This window comes from Artemia sp. Qi Xiang Cuo, chromosome 20 (genome assembly GCF_049724085.1).
Source record: "Artemia sp. Qi Xiang Cuo chromosome 20, ASM4972408v1, whole genome shotgun sequence".
NCBI classification, from domain to species: domain Eukaryota; kingdom Metazoa; phylum Arthropoda; class Branchiopoda; order Anostraca; family Artemiidae; genus Artemia; species Artemia sp. Qi Xiang Cuo.
Window position 1 is genome coordinate 13,029,092 of NC_142813.1, and position 16,017 is coordinate 13,045,108.

A 16,017-nucleotide genomic window follows, 5' to 3' on the forward strand; every position below is an offset into this window, starting at 1 on the left:
ATGTCTCTCTGCTTATGTTATTCATTGGAACAAAGCTGTAAGTATCAAAATATCAATATGTACACATTGTAAATATCGACACTTTTGGTCTCTTTGCTTATGTTATTCATTGGAATAAAGCTATTGGATTGTAAGTATCACAATATCTTTTTATGTAGCGCAAAAACAGTCAAATCAACAATTACACGAATAATTTTAATTCTCCTATTTTGTTTTCTATTAATTCACGTCTTTAAGTCATACGCCACAGCAACGATAGCACTGTAAAGAAACATAATAATAATTGTAATAATCATGTTTTAATATGATTGTCACTCTTTATATTTAACACCTAGTTTTATCACTGTTTAATTTTTCTTATTTTAATTTCGTATGAGTTTTCATTTTTGTCTCTTAATGTTGCCTTATCTTTATTTGTCACCTGTTTTTCAAAAGTTTTTTATATTTTTCTTTATGCAAAAATGTGGGTTCTGCCCTTCAGGGTTTATGACAGTGGCATTTTATGAGGTAAAATCTGATCTTATTTTATTTCAAAGTTTTTAGACTATACAAAAAAATCGATGCTTGTGCTGTTAAAACAGGTCGTAAAATTACGCTAACACCGAGTTCAAATTTACTAATAAGAATTATTTATTATAAATGTAATGTAAATAAGTTCTAAGACCGAAACGGGTAGATATAAGGGGGGAAACTATAGCCCTGTTTTCAACTGAAATCTTTTTGTAAAATTACCACATGCTACTTATAACTGTGTATAAAACTGTGTATAACTGTGTATACGTATAAAATATATAAGATGTATAATATATATAACATATGTATACATGTATATAAAAGTTACTCACCCCTCTCTCCCTAAAAACTTATCCCTGAATAAACGATAGCCTACTACTTATACACCATATGGCTCACGATAAGTAAATTTGTGTTTACAGTCTTTGTGGAAAATTAGGATTCATGTTCCCAATGGAACGTGCGATTTTGCGACACGGCTACAGCTGTAGCTTAAAGCAAAATGGTAAGATACTTGAATCGCTGGATTGATCAATGGGTTGATGAATGGGTTGATGATTGATGAATGGGTTGATCAATTTAAGATCAACCCATTCACTGAGCCGTAACTATGATACTACTTAGACTATTCTTAGAGGATAACTTGCCGAAGAAATAGGAAAACTTTCCTAATTTTTTTAATGTTTTTCAAGTCTTTTCAAGGTATTTTTCAATCAAGAAAAATAATTCAAATTGAATTCCGAAAAGTTAATTGAGTCGATGAACAAAGCTGAATCTCAACCATCGAATAGTAGCACAATTTTTGTCTGTTGTCGAAATATTAAACTTGTAGGACTGAAGAAAAACAACACTTCTTCCCTCCATAGGTAGGGTAGGGTTTATCAACCTGAAGTATGCTTTTCATTGAATCAGAGCTACTGGATCATATTGCTAATGTACGTTTTCTAAAAACCGTTATATTTTTCTGAGTGATCAGTCTGTAAAATTGTTATTTTTCATAAATTGTTATTTTTAAAAACATTAAGACATGACATTTTTAATTAATACTTTCTTAATATACTAAACAAATGAAAATTTTAAATTTTACTTAAAAGAAACGTTTTTTTTACATATCTTTGAAGACATCACGAAGGGATTAATTAGAATAATACTAACAAATCTTTCGAATTTGGATTACAAAACGGAACACAAGACATGAAGTACAAGGAGGGGATGTCATTTACGTGCCACAAAATGATTTTCAGCTTGACTGCTGGCTTTTCTGAACGTATATTAAGTGCAAGGCTACTGACTAGTGCATACCATATGGTGACAATATTGTGTCTGGACACAATTTTTGTTAGGATAACTAACCATATAACTGGCTATTGCCAGCTTCTCAAGACTTTTGACGATCAATGCACTTCAGATGTATTCTCAAACATCTGTATTAAAATCATGAATCAATTCTTCTAATTGTTGCAGGAAATTTGTATTTCTCAAAGGAATATTTTACTATCCAATGCTGTAACAGGCTGTAAAATTTTGAGTTTACTATTCTACAACCATCAAGGATTTTTTTCTGACCACTTTGGAATTGTTGCATGTGGCCAGAATAACAGTGTAATTGTGGAGAAAGGGTTGATTATATTAGCTCTCAGACCAGTCTCTGTGTGGACCAGTACACTTAAATTGTGTTTTGATGCACAACCAATACATTTGGAAAGATCACACACTGTGTCACTAGTTAGCAGGATGTGCCAGATTTTTTTTTTCCCAATGAAAGGCACATAATCTGTAACATTATTTAGAAATCTGAAACATGTGGGAAATTATGGAAAAAAAAATAAAAATAAAAATAAAATCATATTATGGAGATGACGGGCTCCAATATTGAGGTCTTCCGTACAAACAGGGCTGGATTAAGGCTTTGCAAAGTCTCTCGACTAATAAAAGGACGATTCCTCTTTCGATAAAGTTGTTTTTACATTAAAATATCGTAAGGCTACGTAAGGGCCATTCAAACAGAGTCCTTTTACCTAAAATGTAGGGCTTCAAAAAATGTGTGGAGATAAGTTTGCAAACCAAGATAAAAATATTGGAAGCTACAGTAATGACAGTGGTCAAGTATGATTATGAAACGCGGGCGCTCCGGAAGACGAAGGTGGATTTATTTGATGTTTTCCAGAGGAATTGTCTATGTATTGTTTGGGCACCCGTCTGACTGACCGTATTTCAAACAATACGGTTTCTAAGGATATAGTGAGAGAAAGATTGCGATGGCAGGGACACTATCTGTGGATCAAGGATGACGAAATCCCAAAGAGTGTCCTTTTCGACCAACTATTTAAGGCCAAACGAAAAGCAGGTCTACTCTGAATTGCGTGGACGGAGCTCCCAAGGAAGGATTTAAGGACAATAGGAACTTCTTTTGAGGGTCTAAAGAGTGGTGCTTTAAATAGACTTGGATGGAGGAGGAGCGTCCGTAGCTGTGTTTGCGGCTTGGAGCTGCAATGAGTTCTTGGTAGTTGTGGTAGTAGTAGCAAATTGAGGCTCCATGTATCTATAATGAGTATTAAATGAGGAACTGAAATTGGGGACACCTTTTCGCTTGAATTTTGCAATGTTTCAAATCCCAGGAGGAGCCAAAAAAAAATAAAGTATAGGCAGAGCACTTTTTGGTGCTTATGCACCTGTTGCCCCCTTGAAATTTGGGCTCTGTGGTTCCATTTATGTGTAGAATTTCAGTAATCATCCTTCGGCCTTTTTTTTTTTTTTTTTTTTATTGCAAACGTGAATATTCTCAAAAAAAATTCCTCAATGTTTTTCTTGCACAACTTGATCAGTTCTCTCTTCCTCAAAGTTTCAAGTTTAGCTCTCTTGAGGTAGTATAAGTAAGAAACTGCAATGAATTTAGAAGTTAACCACAATTATCTCTTTTGAATAGTTTTGATCTGATTGGGAACTTTCATGAAAGGCACGAGTTTCAAACCGGACAAGCGTGATCGGGTGGACAAAAGATAGGTAAATCTTTTGAAAGTGCTCTTTAAGACTTTAAATCTACTTAAGAACTTAAGAAGGGGGATTGCAGCAGTGGCTTTTTAGAGGATATTATGCCTCAGTGCAAACATCCTATGTTAGTATACTTCTACCATTTTGATGTTTTTAACTAAGATATGGGAAGAAATTTGCTAGAAAAAAACAGGAGGGGCTATTTTTCAAAATGTATGGTAAATATGCTTGATCATAGTACTGAGTAATATTTATTTAATAGTGCTAAAACAATTAGCAAAAATTCAATGTAATTCAACGTAAAGGCTCAAAAGCAAAGCTGGAACGAAAATTTAACCTTCGCACATTGATAAACTGTGCATCGCACTTCGCATATTTAGGACAGTTAAATCAGAAGGTTCAAAAGCAAAGCTGGAGCGTTGATAAATTGTACTTCGCACTTCGTAAATTCAGTATAATTAAGTAAAAAGACTCAAAAGCTAAGCTGGAGCGAACAAAATATTAACTTAAACACTTTGACAAAGGCAAAGAAAGGAAGGGTACTTAAAGACCCCTTAAAGAAAGTAAACACTTAATGATCTAGAAACAAGGAAGAAGTAAAAAGGAAACATAAAAAATTCGGTTTCTGATGATACAATTAGTATTGAAAATGAAGGGGAAGGAAGATTTTGAAAGATTCATGGGAATCAGACAGATGATTCCAAGCGGAAATACTTCGGTAGTTAGGAGCGAGCAGGGGATCAGACTGTACGCTTTTTGGCAGGTTGAAATTTACGACCGTGGAACATCGACGATTTGAGTGACAGAGAGAGAATTAACTCAAGGAGTGAGACAGGGGTCAAATATATGGATAGAGTTTGTGAAGGCTAAATGTGCGTGCTGGAGACTGCTCAGTTGAATTATTTGTGAGAGGCTGTTCTGGCCGGATTCAGGGTACACATTTATAAATGATGTTACTGGCCCAGACTAAAATTGGCTTTTACGGCTTTATTCTGGGCGGTCTCCCGTGTAAATTTTGGGAAAATAGCGGAAAATTGATAAATGTGTTTCGGGTATTTGACTGTTTAAAAGAATACTTATTTGCAGGCATAAGTGTCACCTGGAAATTTGTCCGGGGGGGGGGGGGCAAGTGTTACAGTGACCTTTGATTTATGGTTTGACCAAGATTTATAGGAATATTTATATTTCCTAGGAATATTATATGTTCATTTCATTTTAAATATAAATAAAGAGAAAACTGATTTAATAAAACCTTAACCTAATAATCATCTTGATAACCTCCATGAACCAAGAGCGTTGTTTCATTGAGGATTCAAAGAGAAATATTTTTCATTTTCTTCTTTGACATATCAAATCAACCAATCAATTTATTCAACCAATAAATTCACGACATAAACACTTCAACATTGACTCCCCCATAAGGCTCTATGGCCAGGAAAAAAAAAGAACAGGAGAGAAAAAAAATATGAAACAAATACATTAAAGAAAAAAGATGTACATTTTCAACATTATATATTCGCACCTTTCAGAGATTCAACACAAGATAAAATAAAAACACCGTCTAAGAGATCAAACATTAAGACCCCCCCCCCCCTCCCCGAAAAAAAGAAGAAATTAATAATACATTCCCTGGGTGGTTTCCCCTGTTGTGTTTAATGTCTACTGTATGAATTTCGTAAATAAAATAGTCAATAGTCAATAGTAGTCATTAGAAAATATTAAAAAATACATTAGAAAAATCAGAATAAATTAGAATACAGATATTAGAATAAATAGATCCGAAAATATTTTTCTAATGTATTATTGTTTTCAGGGGAGAGGGATCTTCCCTTTGATTTTTTTAGAGCAGGAATATTTAAATTAGAAAAGTAAATTCAGGAAAACCAATTTCTTTGGCCAAACTTTCAGATACCATCCTATTATACAGCTTTGAAATTTAAGCCAAAAAAATCATTTTATAGTCTAGTTCCTGGGCTTAAAGAAGCTTTTGAAATGAACCACACAATTGAGTTCCAGCAGAAAAGAAAATTGTAGAGAACAGCTAAAGCCAACTCTAATATTCTTGGTCTCTAAAGCCAACTCCAATATTCCAATATTCTTTGTGTTTTTGGAAAGCTTGCAATAATTTAACTGAACTTAACTTTTTTAACTCAACTTATCTCAACTCGACTCATAACTTTCGACGTTTCATATAAATTTTTTTCTGATTAAAGAAAGAATCGTGCTTTATTAAAGTAAAAAGAAAAAGAAATGGATTTGTTTAAACAAAAAATAAGAGGGTTATAGTGTTTCATCCTCCTTGATTTCCTCCGTGGAATTTGAAAAAAAAATAGTTATAAGAAATTAAATCATTATTCAAAGAAAACACTTGGCATAGTATTACCTCAAAACTGCTCACACACAGAGGCAAAATAAATCTGACTACCCATGACGCAAAGAATTTTGACTCATCCTCGAAAATGAAATGTTTTTGAATTGAAACAAAATGTAAATGAATTATATGTTAACATACACTGATCTATTGAAGAAAATAACCATTATAGGTGAAATTTTGACTTAAAAATCCAGTAAAGAACCCTTAGGGAAGAATGCTTCATAAACCTGACAGAAAGGATTTTGACTCATCCTCGAAAATAAAACGTTTTTGAATTGAAAAAAATAATGTAAGTGAATTATATACTAACAGACACTGATCTATTGAAGAAAACAACCATTATAAGTGAATTTTTTTACTTAAAAATTCAGTAAAGAATTCTTAGGGAAGAATTCATTATAAATATGGGAAGATTTTGCCCCAAGATCAAACACACACGCACATCTAAGAAAACTGGTGGTTGCTGGTAAAAATGAACTGTTCCGCACCTATTCTTTATCAAATAAACAAAAATTCACATGAGAGTAAAGAGTGACATTAAAATTTAAATGAGTTGAAACCATTTCATATATTAGGGGTGCTGCCCGCTCCTTAACCCTCCGCTCTTTACGATAAAGTTTTACGGTGCTTTACTGAATGCATCTATGAGTGCAGCAAATCTAGTTAATGGCTAATTACAAGTCTTTTATTTATCGACTGCCTTTCAAAATTTTTGAACTGAAAACTCTATTGTTTAAAGCAAAGGCAAATTAACAACTTTTACATTCTTAAAATATTGTGAATAGTTTTTATCCATTTCCAATCGCCCCTGTGTTTGAGCAGTAGTTCGCACAAAGAGCAAACCTTTAACGCAAAACTAGGGGATTATGGAGGAAGCACACCCCTAACACACGGAAAAATTCCATTCGTTTTAAAGCTTTAATGTCACCCTTTACTTTTATTTGGAAAAACAAATTTTAATAAGCACCCTTCATAGAAAGCTTAAAAACATGGGCCTGAAACATTTTTTCTGGCGCTTAGGTACCTTCCTGTCTATAAAAGAATCCATGTATCAACACCCTTATAAATAATGTGCATATATGTGATACTCCAAAGCCGTTAGTTTTATCGAATAAATTAAATTAAAAAAGCAAGTTTTTTCAACTGAAAGTAAGGAGCAACATGAAAACTTAAGCGAACAGAAATTATTACGTATATGAAGGGTTTTGCCCCCCTCGTCAATACCTCTCTCTTTACGTTAAAGTTCGATTTTTTTTTCAATTCCTTAAGAATGACCCATGAATTACAAAGGCCGTTTAATTAGAATAAATAGCTCTTTTTAAAGTACTAAAAAAAAATTTAACGTAAAGAGCAAGGTATTGACGAGGGGGCGAATCCACTCATATACGTCATAATTTCTGTTTGTTTTAAGTTTTAATGTTGCTCCTTACTTTCAGTTGAAAAAAATTGTTTTTTTATTTAATTTCCGAACTTTTTTTGAAGTGGTGGGAAATCCGGCACCTCCTTCGAGGAAAATTCCCTTCCCCCAGGAAAAATTCCTGCATGGAAAGATCCTCCCACTTAGCCCCCTTTTCCAATCCTCCACCAGAAAAAAATCACACTGAAAACGTCTGTATACTTCCCAATAACCAATACTATATGTAAACAATGGGCAAATTTCTTTACTTTCAACCCTTCTTCAAGGACTGTGGGGAATTAAGTCGTCCTCAAAGCCATAGTTATTATATTTTTCGACAATGCTGAACAAAATGGTTATCTCAAAATTTTTATCGGATAACTTTGGGAAAAAATTAGCGTTGGAGGGGCCTAGTTGCCCTCAGATTTTTTTAATCACTTAAAAGGGGCACTAGAACTTTTAATTTCCGTTCTAATGAGCCCTCCTCCGAAGTTCTTGGACCACTGAGTCGATATGATCACCCCAGGGGAAAACACAACAAAATGAAAAAAAACAACAAAAAACAAATAAACACGCATCCGTGATCTTTCTTCTGGCAAAAAAAATACAAAATTACACATTTTTGCGGATAAGAGCTTGAAAACTCTACAGTAGGGATCTCTAATACGCTGAATATGACGGTGTTATTTTCATTAAGATTATCTTTCTTTTAGGGGGTGTTTCTTCCTTTTTTTCGAAAATAAGGCAAATTTTCTTAGGCTCGTAACGTTTGATGCGTAAAATTAAACTTGATGAAACCTATATATTTGAAATCAGCATAAAAATCTGATTCTTTTGATGCATCTATTGGTATCAAAATTCAGTTTTTTAGAGTTTCGGTTACTATTGAGCCGAGTCGCCACTTACTTACAGTTCGTTACCACGAACTCTGTTTGACAATCTATAATAACAGTCTCTTTTTATTGATTGCGTGCGCGTTTAAGAATGAATGGTATGCGGCATTCCAGCTTTGCCTATCAGACTGGGAGGTGAAATTAATACTCTTCCAATAGTTCTTAGAGTTTTTCCTCGATAGCATTTCGGCCCTGTTCGGGCCAAACATCCGCCTGATCATCAATTCTATTGCAATTACTCACAAGGTTGGTTATTCCAACAAATATTTTTTTCAAACAAGTATATTCCCGATGGATGCTGAAAGAGGAGGGGTAATGTCCCCAGGAGACAGGGAGACACTAAAATTGTAGCCTATGTATATGAGGAAGTGACAAATATTCCCATTTAAATCGTGGTCCCCATCAATTTTGACGGCAAGCATATGAACATAATTTTTGATGGTACAACCTATGTCTGCAATAAGAAATGAGCTATCACCTTGTATCCCTTATATTACAGGCTTAGGCCAAAATTTCTGGGAATGAAAAGAGACTAGAGCCTATTTTCTAACCCCCGCCCCGTCATCTGCCTAAACCTTTTTCTATATTTAATTGAAGTTTGACTAAAGGTTAGAAATTTATTGTATGAAAACGCAGTTGTTTTAAGCGGTAGGTGAATTCCCCCACCACCTTTAAAAAATTCTCCGGCCTACCTCCATAATAGCTGATGCGCAATTATACACCTCTGTAATTAATTTTATCAAGCCTCAAATGAATCAAAGTGGTCAAATGAAGTTTTAAGACAATTGTCTATATTAACGTACGAATTTCATTAGAATTCGTACTATATCATGCGTACGAATTTCATTAGAACGAAAGGATGACAAACACCTTTAAGCCTCGCTTGGCTTATTTTTTTCTGTCATTAATTAAAAAAAAACTTTCCAAAAAATAGATTTTTCAAAGAAAATTAAAGGCCATTTTAAACTTAAGCTCAGCAGATACAAATACCTTTAAAAATTCAAACTCAAAGCGACCAGAAATTACTATTAAAGAATAAATGAAACCCAAAACGAACAGAAATTAAATAAACAATCATAGCAAAAAACATACAACAAGTAATAGATCTTATAAATAGATCTTAAAGCGAGTAATGCTTATATTGTATGAAAATCAAGCTTAAAACGAAAAAAAATATTTTCCTATTGAAGTATAAATGAAACTTAAAAACGAACAGAAATTAAATAAACAATTAATGCAAACAAACATACAGTAGATATTAATGTAAATTAATAAATAAATCTTAAAACGAGTGAAACTTAAATTGAATATGCAAATCAAGCTTGAAACGAACAAAAATATTTTGAACTGATGAGCTTTCAGCAATTAATATCATTATACAGCAAATATTCAGTTTAATTTATTAGCTCTTTTTAAAGTTGTTAGAAACGAATATAGTATCACGACAAATAAGTGTTTGGATACTGCCTCCTTCCCTAACTGTAAATATTAAAAAAAAAACATTTTTAACTGAAAGTAAGGAACGACGTTAAAACTTAAAACGAAATTATTCCGCATATGAAAGGGCCTGTCCCCTCCTCAACGCCTTGCTCTTTACGCTGAAGTTTTTCATTGTTTAAAAAAAGTAGAGTTGTGAGAAATTCAAACTTTAGCGTAAAAAGCGATGCGTTGAGGAGGGAACAGCCCCTTTCATATACGGAATAATTTCCGTTCGTTTTAAGTTTTAACGTCGTTCCTTATTTTCAGTTAAAAAAAACTTGGTTTTTTTTTAAATTTAATTTTTGAACGTTTTTTAATTAATGCAGGTTTTGATTTTGGCGCACCGTACATGAATAATTAAAACAAAATTTGAATATTAATTTTACTTTTATTTGGTTAAATGGCTTTCTCGGAACTTGTTTAATTTTATTTACGAACGTTTTTATTAGTAATGAATATACGTAACTTACGAATTAACTTACGTAACGAACTTCTATATTTATATATTTTTAATACGTATATTAGAGAGTTCGCCGCCTAGTCAATACCTTGCTCTTTAAGCTAAAGTTCGAATTTTGTTCCAATTCTTTAAAAATGACCCCTTAATCACAAATGCCGTTAATTAGAATAAATAGCTCTTATGAAAGTACTAAAAAATCTTTGGCTTAAAGAGCGAGGTATTGACTAGGGGGTGAAACCAATCATATACGTAATGTTTTCTGTCGTTTTAAGTTTTGATGTTGCCCTTACTTTCAGTTGGAAAACTTTTTTTATATATATAATTTCTGATCTTTTTTTTAAATAATGCTGGGAAATCCGACGCCCCCTTCATAGCAATATCCCTTCCCCCATGAAAACTTCCTTCATGGAAAGATCCTCCCACATAACTCCCACATAAAATTTTCAAGGTTTCTAAAAATCAAACTTAAAAAAAAATCAAATATTCATCAAAGTATCAAAACTGATATCAAAGTAATAATATCAAAGTGAAATAATGGGTTTGTGTCAACCTCGGAGTTTTTATTATCTGTTGTTTGAACTTTTTTTTTAACAAAATTGCTATCTCAAAATTTTTATCGGATGGGTTCGGGGAAAAAAGGCGCGGGGCGACTAGATTAAGCTTCGGTCTTTTTTGACTCTTTAAAAGTGAACTAGAACTTTCTACTTTCAATCAAATGAGCACTCTCTGAAGTTTATACGAGTATCTCTTCTATAAGAACTATATATATCCACAGAGTATAACTTACAACACATGTCCGTGGGCCCTGGGGGGTTGTGTCAACCCAGAAGTTTTAATATATGATGCTTGAACTATTTTTAACAAAATTGTCACCTGAAATTTTTATCGAATGGGCTAATCCATCCGATAAACTCAAAGGCGTGGAGGGCGGGAGGGGCTAGTTGCCATCTGATCTTTTTTTACTCTGAGAAAATGAACTACAACTTTTAATTTAAATTCAAATGAACCCTTTCTGAAGTTTATACCAGCATACCTTCCATAAGAACCATGCATACCCCAAGAGCAATACTTACAACGCCTTCCCTGGCCCTGGGGGAGGGGAGTTGTGTCGACACGGGAGTTTTTCTTATCTGAAATTTGAACTATTTTTAACGAAATGACCATGCGTAAAGGAATTTTTGTTATATGATCTTTGAACTATTTTTTAACAAAATGGCAACCTCAAATTTTTTATCAGAGGTATTAGGGGGAAAAGGGCTTGGGGGGGGGGTGCAGTTGCTCTCCGATCACTTTTGAATCTTAAAAAGGGTAGTTGTACTCTCGATTTACCATCGAGCGAGCTCCCTTTGGAGTTTATGTGAAGATTACTTCCGTGCGAGATTCGTATAGGAAAAAAAATAAATGGAGTTTAGAGGGAGGCAAGCTACTCTTCAATTACTTGTAACTCTTACAAAGTGAATTACAACTTTTAACTTTCAATCATATGAGCCCTCTAGGAAGTTTATACAAACTTCTCTTCCATAACAGCCATATATGCCCCCAGGGCATAACTTAGAACGCCTACCCCGAGCCCTGGGCGGCTGTGTCGACACCGGAGTTTTTTGTTATTTTTACTATTTTTGAACTATTTTTAACAAAATTTCTATCTCAAAATTTTTATCTGATGCAGTTTAGGGCGTGGAGGAGAGAGGGCTAGTTGCCCTCCGATCTCTTTTGACTCTTAAAAAGTAAACAAGAATTTTCAATTTCCAATCAAATGAGCCCTCTAGGAAGTTTATACAAGCATCCCTTCCATAACAACCATATATGCCCCCAGGGCATAACTTAGAACGCCTACCCTGGGCCCTGGGGGGCTGTGTCGACACCGGAGTTTTTTGTTATTTTTACTATTTTTGAACTATTTTTAACAAAATCTCTATCTCAAAATATTTATCCAATTCATTTAGGGCGTGGAGGAGGGGGGGGGGGCTAATTTCCCTCCGATCTCTTTTGACTCTTAAAATGTAAACAAGAACTTTCAATTTCCAATCAAATGAGCCCTCTCCGAAATTTATACGAGCACCTCTTCCATAAGAACTATATATGCCCCTAGACCGTTAACGATAACGCCTGCCTCCGGGCCCTGGTGGGCTCCGTCGACACAGAACTTTTTCTTATCTGACCTTTGAACTATTTTTAGTGAAATGGCTATTGTAAAAATGGGCTTGGGGAAAAAAGGGTGTGTGGGGGGGGGGGGCTAGTTGCCCTCTGATATCTTTTGACTCTTAAAAATTTAACTAGAACTTTCAATTGCCAATCAAATGAGCCCCCTTTCAAGTTTGTACGAGCATCCCTTTCACAAGAACCATATACGCCCCCAGCACAACACTTACAACGCCTATCCCTCGGGCTCTGGGGGGAGTTTTTGTTATCTAATTTTTGAACAGTTCCCAAAACACTGGCTATCTCAGAATTTGTAGAGGACGGGTTTGGGGAAAAAGAGCGTGGAGGGGGCTAGTATAACTCTTGACTCTTAAAAAGTGAAATAGAGCTTTCAATTTCCAATCAAATGAGCCCTCTATGAAGTTTATACGAGCATCGCTTTCATAAGAACCATACATGCCCTTAGGGCATAACATAGAAGGCCTTCCCTTGGGCCTTGGGGGGTTGTATTGACACCGGATTTTTTCTTATCCGACCTTTGAACTATTTTTAACAAAATGTCTATCTCAAAATTTTCATCAGATGGGTTTTGAAAAAGAAGGCGTAGGGGAGGGGGCTAACTGGCCTCGGATCTTTTTTTACTATTAAAAAGTGAGCTCGAACTTTCCATATCCAATCAAATGAGCCCTCTCCGAAGTTTGTACTAGCATCCCTTTCATACGAACAATATATGCCCCAGGGCATAACTTACGACGCCTGCCCCCTGGCCATGGGGGGTTATGACAACATCTGAGTTTTTGTTATCTGACTTTTGAGCTATTTTAACTTAGTGGCTATATCAAATTTTTTATTGGATGCATTTGGGGGGGGGGCTAGTTGCCCTCCAATCTCTTTTGACTCTAAAAAACTAATCTACAACTTTCAATTTCCAATCAAATGAGTCATCTCTGAATTTTTTACGAGCCTCCCTTCAATAAGAACCATATATTCCCCCAGGACATAACTTACAACACCTGCCCTCGGTTCCTGGGGGGCTGTGTTGACCCCTGAGTTTTCATTATACGGTCTTTGAACTATTTAAAAAAACTATCTCAAAGTTCTTATCGGATGGGTTTGAGGAAAAAAGGGCTTCGAGGGGGGGTGGAATAGGTGCCCTCCAATCTCTTTTTACTCTTAAAAAATGAACTAGAACTTTCAGTTTACAGTTAAATGATCCCTTTTTGAAGTTTATACGTGTATCCCTTCCATAAGACCCATATATGCCCCCAGGGCATAACTTACAACACCTTCCCCCGAGCCCTTGGGGGTTGTATCGACACCGAAATTTTTTTTATATGATGTTTGGACTATTTTTAACAAAATAGCTATCTCAAAATTTTTATTAGATGCATTTGAGAAAAAAGGGTTTGGGGGGGAGCTGGTTACCCTCCAATATCTTTTGACGCTTAAAAAGTAAACTAGAACTTTCAATTTCCAATCAAATGAGCCCTCTCTGAATTTTATACGAGCATTCCTTCCATAAGAACCATATATGCCCCCCGCGGCATAACTTATAACCCTTGCCCCTGAAGACTGTGGGGGGAGTGTCCTGTTCGAACCTATAATTTCCAGAACTTTCCACTACGTTGAACAAAATGGCTATATCAAAATTTTGGTTGGATATGTTTGGGGAAATGATGGGCGTGGAAGGGGTGTCAGTTGCCTTAGAATCACTTTCGACTATCAGAAACGGAACTAGCCATTTAAATTTCCAATCGAATGAGCCCTTTCTGAAGTTTCTACGACAACGTTGTCTATACAAAACCTTATATGCCCCCAAGGTATAACTTACAACCCATGCCCTGAAGGCTGTGGGGGAGTTGTCATCATCCAAGACCTAATTACCAGAACTTAGAACTACGTTTAATAAAATGGCTATCTCAAAATTTTGATTGGATGTGTCTGGGGAAAAGGTGGGCGTGAGAAGGGGGTTAGTTACCCTCCATTTACTTTCGAATATTAAAAAGGGCACTAGCCCTTTGAATTTCCAATCGAATGAGCCTTTTTTGAAGTTTCTACGACAACGCCTTCTATAAAAACCTTATATGCGCCTAGGGCATAACTTAAATCCCTTGCCCTGAGGGTTGTGGGGGAGTGTCCTCCTCAAAACATATTTTCTATGTGGAAATAAACTACACATAACAAAATGGCTATCTCAAAGTTTTGATTGGATGTGTTTTGGGGAATGATGGGCGTCGGGGGGGAGGTTAGTTGCCCGCCAATCACTTTCGATTATTAAAAAGGGCACTAGCCCTTTGAATTTCAATTCAAATGAGCCTTTTTTGAAGTTTCTACAAGAACGCCTTCTATAAAAACCTTATATGCCCCCAGGGCATAACTTAAAACCCTTGCCCTGAGGGTTGTGGGGGAATATGCTCTTCAAAAAAATATTTTCTATCTGGAATTCAACTATGCTGAACAAAATAGCTATCTCAAAATTTTGATTGGATGTTTTTGGGGGAATGATGGGCGTGGGGTGGCTAGTTGCCCTCCAATCGCTTGCGACTATTATAAAGGGCACTAGAACTCTCGATTTCCAATCGAAGGAGCCCCCTTTGAAGTTTCTACGACGACCCCTTCCATATGAAGTGCCTGTGGGGAAAAAAATAATAAATAAATCATAGGCAGCGCGCTAGCGCTGCCTAAGTAAAGAACGATGTGGGCACAATGTTTTTTTTTCTTCTTCTTCAGCCGGGCACTTCGTATCGAAGGAGTTGTCGTAGAAACTTCAAAAAGGGCTCATTCGATTGGAAATTGGAGTGGCTAGTGCACTTTACTGAAAAATACAAATGAATGTGTATTGTCAGTTTAATATACATATATTGATATTTAGTAATCAAAATGTTAGTATTATTTGATTTATTAAAGTTATAAAAGTAAAAACATTTATATTTTTTCAGTAAAGTGCAAATTTTGTTCGGGCCTTGGGAAGGCATTGGGGTTTTGCACACAACTTACGTTAATTTTTGCTCGTTTTGAGTGACTCGGTTAATTATTGTAATTTCTGTTCGTTTTGGGTTTCATTTATTTATCGATTCTGATTTGTGGTAGTTTCACGCTTGGTAGATTATTTGATTTTGTTTTTGCTCATTTTTTGTTTAATGGAGTTCTTTACTTTTCTGTGAAAAACTTATTTTGTGGAAAAAGTTTTTTAAATTAATAAATAATAATAAAATATTGTAGTCGTATGGCCTTTACTATAGGCAACGCTATAGCATTGCCTCTGATTCCTAAGGCTTTATGTAATTTGCTTATTTCTCGGCATGCGGCAGGCTTCTATATGTAGATTCTCACTGTCGCTTGTCTAAACACAGACAATATTGTTCGGGTAGTGGGACAAAAACTTCTTTTTCTTCTAACGATTTATCTATATAAATTTATTTCCAACAATAGTGGAAATAAATTATCTATATAAAATATATCTCCAACAGTAGCGACTTTGATTTCAGTGGCTTGTTTTCTGTTTTGATGCCAATTTGTTTGCTATTTTTCAAGTTTTTATATTTAACATTAATGTGAATTCTGAGGTATATATCAATAAAAATCTTCAATCAAGAGTGAGCATGAAACACATTCTATATTTTCAATTTCGAACTTTCTGTGTTTCCTTAATTTTGTCTTAGTACGAATTATTGTACTTCCGAATTATGTTTCTAGTAGTTATCTAAGTACCATTTTGCTTGCGCCCCCGTACAAACAGGTTCTTCTAGTAGTTACAGGTCATCACACT

The 16,017-nt window shown here is 35.1% G+C and overlaps 1 protein-coding gene across 1 annotated transcript in view; it reads right to left on the reverse strand.

Moving 5' to 3' along the window:
- Positions 1-224: 224 nt before the first annotated feature.
- LOC148939885 (syntaxin-binding protein 5-like) overlaps positions 225-16,017 on the reverse strand; it is a 149,693-nt gene continuing 133,900 nt past the window's right edge. Inside the window, exon 6 of the mRNA XM_089106023.1 lies at positions 225-261. Coding sequence (XP_088962149.1) covers positions 225-261 — 37 coding nt within the window. The remainder of the gene's footprint in view (positions 262-16,017) is intronic.